Source organism: Vanellus vanellus (genome assembly GCF_965231255.1).
Source record: "Vanellus vanellus genome assembly, chromosome: 8".
In the NCBI taxonomy this organism is placed as follows: Eukaryota; Metazoa; Chordata; class Aves; order Charadriiformes; family Charadriidae; genus Vanellus; species Vanellus vanellus.
Window position 1 is genome coordinate 27,212,248 of NC_138913.1, and position 10,778 is coordinate 27,223,025.

The window sequence follows — 10,778 nt, forward strand, 5'->3', positions numbered from 1 at the left end:
CATTACCTGCTGTGAAACCTTCAGCGCTGAGATATGCCTGTCACACAGCTACGCACCAGCACGGCAGACTCCCCTGTATTAACTCAGAAGCGCACTGCCCTGCTGCTGAAACTCAGCAATACAACCTCATTGTAAATCACTGCATTGAACACAGAACCCTCTAATGCTACAGCCTGTATCACTAGAGCTTAAATAACACTTTTATTCACTCAGAGAGCCAAGTTATTACCAAAAAGTGCTGTTGCCCATCTAAGCCCGCCCATCCACTTCACCAGCTGGTAGAATGAGCCAGGCACTTACCATAGCGGCATGTCAGGGCCATTTGATATAAGAGTGTCAGGCTGGGAAGGCGCGATCGGTGCTATTACGAGAACAGCGAACATAAGGGAAAGCACATCCAGAATACAGCTGCGGATCTCATCCTCGCAATCATAACCACCCCATCCTTCCCATACTGCTAAATGTCATGGAGAACTTGGCCAAGTAGGAAGGAAAAGCCAGCAGAAAGCACTGGTACGAGAACTTCAGGACATGGGAAAGTGAAAGTTATACCTTGAGGAAGAAAACTGAATCCTTTGCCCTTGTGTCGAGGAGGCTGAGAGAACGACAGCTTCCTCCCACTGTGTCTGGATTCCCATCAACTCTGCTACTGAATTCTGCAAGAAGCCTTATTTGGTAGTGACTGGTAGATGTAGGGCCAAATCCTGATCCTTTTACTTCAACTGGTATTCCAATGGGATTACATTGTTGAGAGTAGAAAGCAGCTTTTGGCCTTCGGCCATTTAATTAATACTTAAGGTATCTTAGAATTTATTTTTATCTCATCTGTAACAATTGTCCTTATCAGATTTTCCATATTTATGTATTAAACAACCTATGCTTTTAAGTTTTTTTTTCCTCATCCATTTAACATCGTTTTTAAAGGATACTCCAAAGTTTTTAATTTGTTTTTCCATTTTCCCTGTTTTAATGTCCTGCAAATACCTTTGACCATGCCAAGACATCTTGATCAGCACCAGTAACAACAAGGAAGATTAGCACAGCCCTGGGAACACCGTTTTGTTAACTTTCAGCTAAAGAGAACAGAAGGGGCTGGCATGAGTTCCCAGAACACTGATTTTTAATAAAATCTCAGCAATACATCTACACATTCAGAAAGAGTGCTCTGACTTGCCTCAGCAGACAGCGGTTTGAAAAGCAGGCAACACGCCCTCTCTATTTTATCAGCCACAATTCTGTCTTTCAAGAACAAGCAAAGGCAGCTGTCCGAGTCAAGACATCACCCCCTAGCTTGCGATACTTGCCTCAGTTCCCCTGGGGATGCCCTGTGCGATTTTATGCGTTTCATACAAGTAGTGTGGATCTCAATTCCCTGCATGGGAAATCGAGGTGGTATCGCCTCTCCTCGCTAGAATATTACGTGGCTAAATTTATTAAAACTTGCAAGACTTAAATACAACGTGCTTGATGCAAACATTATGTAATCAAGACGGCGTTTCCTTTTTCAAAAAAAGCAAACCACAACATCAGAACAAGTATCAGATGTAAAGCTTTCCAACTTAGCAATGAGACTGCGAGGAAATAAAAATATTTCCTCTAAACCCAAATGGAGTAATCACATATTAATCAATTACTAATCTTTTAGCCAGGCAAGCCACCTTTTTCCTCTCTGGATGAAAGGTGGGCAGCAGGCTTTGGACCTCCTGCTCTGTATAACTGCTTTCCTGTGCAGGTGTAGCGCAGGGACCACAGACAGTAAGTGCCATACCCTGTGGAAGCACTGGACTGGAAGTGGAGGTGCAGACTGCTGAACCAGGCATGCACACAATAAGTTTGTTACTTTCCCGAGCGCCTTACATAAAAGTGTGTGAGAAGGGACCACGAAAGATGGCAGCTGATGTGGATCACTGCTGCTGCCTCAGCTATTTGTCTGCCTGAAGCTGAACTGTCCCTGGTTAATTGTCCTGCAGGGCTGCAGAACCAAACAGAAGCATCTTCTTTCCTTAAGAGACGCTTACATAAATTCTTAGTGAAACAAGAAACAATAACCACTTAGTGGGGAAAAAGTGGGGAACAAATGGTTTAAGTGGAGAGTTAATAAAAATTCCGTTAAATAATGGCTTCTGCATTTGAAATCTTGAAAAAACACATTCCAAGAGGCAGGTGCTTTTCACTTGGACAGTATTTTTCCCTGAAATTTCCGATGCTGCTGTGACACTACCTAGCGTAAACCTTAAGCTTTTAAGAAAATAAGGAATACAAAAATCTCTCTTTATCTCACTTCTGCTTTCTCTTAAGTATGCAGGTTTATCTGCGATTTTAGAAAGAATCACATTGGATTTGGAATTAAGGAAAGTTATGCAGTGTTTTACATGGTATACTGGATTTTCTAATCAGGTAATCTGGAGATAGACATTTTATAGTTTCCATTTATAGTTTTCATTTATGATCTAATACTCCTCCGAAGTAAAACATCAATGATTTTTTTGTAACAACAGGTTTTGGGTAGAGGGAAATACTCTAAATATTTGACTTAGTTTTATTTTTTAAAAAAGACCCCTTTAACACCCATTTTATTTTGTCTCTAATTTTATTTGAGAGAACAATTACTTGTCTGGCAATGTACTTTTTAGCAATGTGGTCTCAGTAAATCCATGTTCTCAAAACATGCAAAAGTTTAATGTTAGCTCTTTAGTTCCTGGAACCTGAACTATAGTTAGAAGGAATGAGAAAAGCTACAAGTGTGTGTGGTTTTGTGCTTTGTTTTGTTTTTTTTTTTTTTTTTTTTAAAAAAGGAAGTAACAGCTGTTGCTTTCACATAGCATCCAAAACTCTCCAGCAGTGAGGCAAACCTACAGTACACCAGTGGTAACATAGCACTGGGAGACTTCCCAAATTTTGTCAGAACAGATGAGCCTGAAGAGCATGCAAAACAATGTAGATTGAGTTAAGGGACAGAAATATTCTTACAGCCATGTACCGTGGCCTAAAATCCTACCCCTTCCTTAGTGCTCAGAGAAGGAACTAGTCTGTTCGTGGTGTTAATCCAAGAAAATTCACGTCCTTAAAACCTGTGCTCAAGATGTTCAGTTTCAATTCAATCACAAGAGCTTCTCTTTTGCAACAATCATCTCTCTTTTTAAGTGAAGTGTTCCCAGTTTCTACCTGGACTATTGCACAAGCCGTGACAGTTCATGACATGTGAAACTCCTAAAATGTCCTCTTTTAGACACCCTGTTAGAAGGCAGCATAACAAAAACAGACAGACATTTTAATGTGTTAGATGCCACAGACAGAACATGAATTAAGCCATAAATTCCTGAAAATTCCCCCCTCACTTGTTGCATATATCTTTTACATTGCCTTTTTACTGAAATGCTTTGCTTCTCATAATAATACTTCTTTCAATACTTGTATCAAACTAATAAACTTCTCCATTTTCTCACTCTAATCTCATCTCAGAAACCTTAAAACATTTGCACTCCAGAAATAAAAATAACACTTCTTTACCTATAAAAAGGACACTTTATCTATGAGGCAATACAAGAAGAAATAAGATGAGCTTTCTTCAATTGCTCATGTTGCCTACCATAAATCTTGAGAAGTCAGTTTAGTCTGCTCTGGAGACTTGCATAAAAACGAGGAGAAATATTTTGCTTTCTCCTGTTTTTTCTTGCCTGTATGCTTCAGGGTGGCTCCTAGACCTCAAAGGTACTAATCAGAAAGAGAATCACAACCTCCCATACTGCGAAAGTTATCTATACCACAGACTGCTACACAGCAGAGAAATCGGAAACTCAGTAGGTTCAGATACTGAACAAAGTTTGTCCACTGCAGCATAAAGCTTAGTACTAGTAAATTTATCCTATTTTTCATAATATAAATTAACCTGACAGATCTCTGCTACTGGAACTAGACAGCTGCTTGCTCTGTTTGCAACTCTGTTGAAATATATACTGCAAACGTCTTAAAAAGTTCAAAGTAACGATAAATGGTTATAAAATCTAAAATATTACAGAGAAATTGCTCATAAAAGTAAACAGAAGTCAGACTGAATTAGTCTAAACAAGAAGTCCTCCTGATGACATCCAAGGACGCTGCTGAAATCCTGTCATATACTGCAAACGTCTTAAAAAGTTCAAAGTAACGATAAATGGTTATAAAATCTAAAATATTACAGAGAAATTGCTCATAAAAGTAAACAGAAGTCAGACTGAATTAGTCTAAACAAGAAGTCCTCCTGATGACATCCAAGGACGCTGCTGAAATCCTGTCTGGTAAACAAATGGAGATCTCAACATACCAAAGCTAGCGTGCTGGAAATCACACCTAACTGATGAATGAAATGAGAAGATGGGCTATTCGTCCACTCTCCTCCTTTCTGAGGTTTGTAATGCGACGCTTGCAATGAAAGGCCGAGTGCAAAGAAAGAAGTGTGCTTAACTGTCAGAGCTCATAAAAGGTGCCGTGTTCCTCTGTTTCACGCCCTCATCTCCCAGGACCACTTTTGATATTACTATGTCTTCATCCATGCCAAGATGACAACTGAGATATTACCACTTCAGCTGCTTCCAGCAGAGTCCTCAATACTGCTTAGGTGGGAAGCAAGGCTCCTGCTGTTGCATCTCCTCACACACATTATCCTTCTTTTATTTTATTTCAATACTTTCCTAATTCCCATCCATTCAAAAACACTTTATCTTAGTTGACCAACAGTTTCTCTAGCTGCACCAATGCCAGCCTGACACCAGGAGAGGGGCTAAAAGCAGTACACTATGAAGTCTGATGCTGGTACAAGTCCGACAGGTCTCAAAATGGCTGATCAAGCACTCTATGCAGCCTCTACTACTCTGCCAGCTGAGACAACAGCAGTTACACTACCAGCTATACCTGATCATATGAGGTTTTCTTCTTTCCCCAAAATAATCATCATTAAGACTCCTAAACATACTTCTCTTACACCTTCTTCTCTTCCTCAAGAATTCTTTCTACCTAAGAACAAATAAGTACATTAAAACATATTACTTCACGTTCCAAACACTTAGCTTTCTGTTCCCCCTTCCCCTGCTCTGTATCTTCACAAGGGACAGACTTTTCAGCTAAACCAACATTAGCTATGATTTACCTTCAGGCACTGACATGTCAAAGTCACAGTACCTATACATCCAACAGTTCTTTTTGCCCTACAGTACAACCACACCGATGTGTTTCAGTCAAATGCAGTTGGGCAACCTGTGGGTTCAGAAACAAGTTCTCTGAAGTTTTATGGTCTTGTAAGCAAGCAGCTTAATTTTACAGTGTTTCTTGGGAAAACAGATGACAGGACCAGAGGAAGGAACACATATCTTCAATGTGTTTGTGACTGTGACAAACAAGCCAGTTCAGAAGAACTCCATGGCTACAGCAGACTTTGCACTCAAGCTGTCGTAACAGTAAGCTTCCATGGTGATTTAACTGTACTTACAGGCATGGTCTTCAGCTAACTACAGAAAAAGATGTGGTTAGAAGAGATTTATATCCTCAGGGCACAATAAAAGTCTGCTTGCATCCCTTACTGCCACTCTGATGGACCTGTCCAACAGCTTCTACAGCTCATGGTAGTCGGCTCTGTCATTCAATAGACAAATTCAAAATTAGATCTGCCTTTACACAGGAAGCAAGCTCCTCAAAGTCTCATCAGAACTATGATTACTCACAAAGTTGTCTTTGCTCCTTGCCCTTAGGGCAAGGAAAAAGTACACATAGAGCAGCATGCAAAAAAGATGAGTATAAAACAAAAAGATGTCAACAAGCAACAGAACAAATCAATCCTTGATATCATAATACCTGGTCTTACTTAGAAAATTTGACACTGTTTAGTTGAAGGTCTTCTGCAGATTAACACACAGGAGGCTTAATAGCTGTAGACAATCTGTTTATAATCCCTGTTCTTAACATGTTTATGTTCACATAGTACAAGTGGCTGGTTTAGGCTTTTTCCAGCGATGCTGACGCAGGAAGTGATGTAAAACAGGACAAATGATTAAGTAGGGACATGGGGACGTGTTCTGCTATGCTCAAACAAAAGTAAAATCCAATGCACCTTTTACCTTAGCATCTTTTACACCCTACTGCAAGCAAGAGTTCCCACTCTAGCGCTGAGAAAGTTAATGTCCTAGCTCTTATCACAGACACCACCACGTAGATATTAAAGACTAACTATGGCATCCTTTCTCCCTTCTCACATAGGACCCCTGCCACAAGTGGTATGGAGAAATCACTAGGTACACCCAATCTCCAGCAAGACAGATTTCTAAAATTTAGCACCCTGTGTGCGGGAAAAGATCCCAAAAGGCTAATATTTTCATGGCGGCTTAACAGACTAGATCAGGTCATCTGGTGCTACAGCCCGGCTGAGATCTGCTTGATACACTGAACATCAACCCACTTAGAGGGCTTCATCATTTCTTGCTGTGGCCAAAAGCACCATCTCACTCATGCAGCCCAGACCCTCAGTGTCTTAATTCAAGAAGCGAGTGATGGTGTAAGCAGCACTTTGCAGACAGAGGAAGCAGCCCAGCCATGCGTAATGAAGTGAGCACACGGTCCTCATGTATGACCACACTTTGTCACGAGATCTTTTGGAACTGGGGCCAATATAGCAAAATGATGACAAGCAGCAGAATGATGATACGTTATGTGTTTGAAAGCAGGGCAAACCAGCCAGCAGAAAAGAAGATCCCTACGAATAATGCTTCAGACGCTGCATTATGCAGAGACATTTACTCTCCTTTGCTATGAATACAAGATAAGCAAGGCCGGTACGGGGCTTTGAGCAACCTAGTCTAGTGGGAGGTGTCCCTGCCCATGGCAGGGGGGTTGGAACTAGATTATCTTTAAGGTTCCTTCCAACCTAAACAATTCTATAATTCTCTGAGTCTGTCCTTGAGTTATACAGGACTTTAACAGCTACAAAGAAAAATCATGCAGCTATAGTAAAAATAGTACAGAAGGCGGCAACTCCCTGTGGGTGGTTCCTAGCCTACAGCTGAAGGAAATCTTTGCATCTTCTCTTACAGTAACAATACAGAGGAACTACAGTTGTTGCAGAATACTGTTACTGCCCCTAAAATGGCATTACTGTTCCAGAACAAGCCACAGAGGGGTAAAATCTGACTGGGCCAAGAGAATCAGGCTGGAAAGGATCGTTACCTGACCAGGCAGGCGAAGCAGGGCAGAAAAAGCTGGGAACAAAGACTAACCAGTCATAAGATCACTGTTTGAGCAGATAGGAGGCTAAACATTGCCGCATGGCTACAAGAAAGGAAAAATAGCATAGTACAAGATGGGGAAAATTGGGATGCAACCATGAAAATGATGGAAGGATGCTGAGGGAGGCACAAACTGTAGGGGACACCAGCGCAGGCTGGACCTTTCAGAGCACAGAGCTCTGAACATGAGACAATGCCTTGTGCCATGTCCAACAGGGCCACAGGAGGGGGGTTAGGAAAGTGGTAATGTGGGAGGGCACAAAGTAACAGGGCGATAGGGCTGGGCTGGGCTGTGCGGGGGCCCTCGGGGAAGGCAGGAGAGAGCCCCTGGCAACTCCGAGATGGGGGGAAAAAGGGGGAGATGCCACTTCAAGGGGTGGTAAGGGACAGGATGTCCTTAGAGCTCAAATATCAGGTAATGCGGGGCAGTATCAGGGAGCAGGAGCTAAAAATTGACTTCCATGACTCCAAGAAAATATTACAGGGGGAGAGTTAGGAAGGAAAGAGGTAAGACAGGGTCCTGCTGAGCCTGGGCACACTCTTCACCATTCGGACAGAGAGGCTCCCTGGCAGGTCTGAACCTGGGCACTGGGAAGAAGGTGGCCTAAGATGGGCTACTGGGGAGGTTCCTACATGGCTTCAGAGAGGCAGTTTGGGGATGGTACCTGCTGGGTGGTTGGAGACAATTCCAGGAGGCCCTGGGGGCCGTTCGGGGGTCGCTGGCAGACCCTGAAGGACATTTAGGGGGCAGCCATTGACAGGCACCCAGGAAACAGTGCTATGGGGTTCCCTGAGGAGCATTTAGGAGTTCGCAAGTCCATGAAAAGCTGTTGGGGGAGAGGGGCGGTTCAGGGGTCGCCGGCGGTCCCTGAGGGGCGGTTTTGGAGGGGGGAGGAGGGAGGGCGGATCTCCGGCAAGTCCCTGAGGGGCGGTTGGGGACGGGGGGCGCAGAAACGGCCGAGTCCCTGAGGAGCGGTTTGGGGGGTGACCAGCGAGTCCGTGAGGGGGGAGTTGTGGGAATGGCCGGCGGGTCCCCGAGGGGCGGTCTGGAGGGTCGCCGGCAGGTCCCTGAGGGGCGTGGGGGGCCGTCACCACAACGTCCCTGTGGAGCAGGGCGTGTGGGGGGGAAATCGCTGGGAGCTCCCTGAGGGGTGGGCTTCAGGGAGTCCCCAGCAAACCCCCGAGGGAGGCTTGAGGGGTCTTCGGCAACTCCCATAGGGGCGGCCTGGGGTGGCCGGCGGGCGCTCCCCGCGGCGGCGGCGGCGCAGGCCGTGCCGGGCGGGAGGGGGAGGCGGCGGAGGCGCTGAGGGAGACGCGGAGGCAGAGCCGGCCGCAGCGCTGCCGGAGCCCGAGGCCAGGCCCGCGGCCCCCGCACGCACCTTCTGGCGGATTTGCCCGGACGTAGAGACTTTACGGATGAGTTTCTGCGGGGAGCCCGGCTCCTGCTCCGGCTCGCTGTCCGACGATTCCTCCGCCGCGGCGCTGGTGGTGGCGGCGGCGGCGGCGACCGCCCCGGCCTGGGGCTGCGCGGCGCCCGCCGCCGCCATGCTGCACGGTGCGGGGCGGCGCGGCCGGCGCCCCCTCCCGCCGCGCGCCGCGCTCTACAGCCGCCCGCCCGCCCCTGCGGCGCCCCCTGGCGGCGGCCGCGGCCGATGGCGCGGGTCTGAGGGGGAACCGCTGAGGCGAGGAGGGGGGGAGGGGGGCTGCCTTCCCCGGCCCGCGGGCTCCCCTCTCACGGACCCACGGCAGCAGTGCCACCCGAGCGTCGTTCACACTGCTCGGTCCAAGCACCCCCCTGAAAGTTTGGGGGTCGTACCCCAACCCTCCGGCACGGAAAGGCACTTTTGCACCTGCTCCTTCTTACACACCCCTGTGGAGCTTGCTGCTCTCTCAGCACCAGAGCAGGCTCCTGCTGCCAAACACCACTTTATTTATCAGTACAGAAAACACTCGCCTTTCCCCACACACGCCATTCCTCACGGGCTCCGTTAGCACAGCCTAACTGGGCCCTGCAGCCCCTGTTTCTCTCATGCCCCATTGGCCCCAGCTACGGGACAGCAGGGAGCGTTCCAGCCGGGATTCCACGAGTAGGCACAAGGGAAAAGCATTTGTCACCAAACCAGTCCCGTCAGCAGACAGCTAAAGCACAGAGGCCACATATTTGACAAAAGCTCTGTTCAAAAGCAGCAGTTTCAGAGATGCTATCGCTACTGGAGCGCATCCCTCCGCTGGAGCTGGCAGGCTTTCCGCAAATGGAGTCCCTCCACATCAAAGGCAGAGGGTCAGGAAACGGACCGCTCTCCTGCAGCCGTAAACACGACTAGCAGGCTGCAGGTCTGACTCGGTGGAAGACCAGCGAGCGTCACACCAGAACCAGAAGAAAGGAAAGATAAGAGGCAAACAGTTCCAGCTAGAGACCTCTTGTCTGCTGACTGAAGGGCAGAGGAACGGGAGCTGAAGGAGCCAGCAGAAAGCACTCTCTCTCTCAGCTAATTAGCAAACGTCCAGCACAGGCTAAACAAACAGTCAATGTCTGAAAGTGCTTTCCTAAGCCCAGGCAAAAGAACAGATTTAATAACCGTTTTGACTCCTCCCCACTGCACAGCACGGCGCACTGCGATTTTATTACACAGCTTACAAAAGTCATCACCACAGATGAACGTGAGGCAGTGACAGAGGTGCCTCATATGGCTGACATATAAGAAAAAAAGGCCTCTAAGTTTGCTAGTCCCATACTTACAGGTCCAGTAGCCAGGAATGCTGAAGGAAACACCTCTGTGGAGAAAGCCACACTTCCAGGCAAGACTGGAAGATTGTCACACACTGTCCCCCCTCCTCTCAGCAGCTTTAAAGGATTCCCCAAATACCAGCTCCCGGAGACCAGCATATTCACCAGCGCAGCAAATGTGCTGCTTCTTGCAATTCCACCCAAGGTGAGACAGCTGTGGCTAATTGAGCCAAACACGCTGACAGGCGGTATTAGGTGAGAGCACTGATGGAACTGTGAAATCAGCTGTGGTCTTCCTTCACAGCTTTCAGCAGCTTAATCAGAAGCAAAACAGGAGAAGGTTTTACTTTTAACCCAACCTATTTGTAAGCGTGAGAGGCCGCATCCAAAGCTGTTTGGTTAAAGCCTTTAGACAATCTGCACAAGTAAGGCTTTGTAACCTTGATGGTGCCAATAAGGAAGAACAAACAAGCCTCTGCTCAAAAAGCGCGGCCTGTATATAGAACAATTCTGCAGAAATGCCAGAGTGCAGCCCACGCTTTTCTCCAGAGCGGACTGCTTTGGCTTGTTACAGTTATCAATAGTAACCTAAGCCAGCGAGTGGGCAAGCTCAGTTTGCGCAGCCTCTGCGGTCTGAAGCAGGATGGAAGCGCAACGCGCTTACAGCGGGCTTTCACCAGGAGTCCCGCTCTCGCTGGGAGGAAACGGACATCTCAAAAAAGTCTCCCTCGTTTTCTTCTCTGTTAAAAGCACATCGTTGTTAACTAAGATATAAGTGGGAAGCTCTTAATTCTATTTAC

General features: G+C 46.7%; 1 protein-coding gene across 1 annotated transcript in view; it reads right to left on the reverse strand.

Annotated features, from left to right (window-relative positions):
- The window catches only part of DGKD (diacylglycerol kinase delta), a gene marked incomplete at its 5' end in the record, with an annotated part of 58,898 nt that extends 50,101 nt beyond the window's left edge, over nucleotides 1-8,797 (reverse strand). The window contains one exon of the mRNA XM_082487289.1: nucleotides 8,630-8,797. Within this exon, the coding sequence (XP_082343415.1) occupies nucleotides 8,630-8,797 (168 nt within the window). The remainder of the gene's footprint in view (nucleotides 1-8,629) is intronic.
- Nucleotides 8,798-10,778: the final 1,981 nt, after the last annotated feature.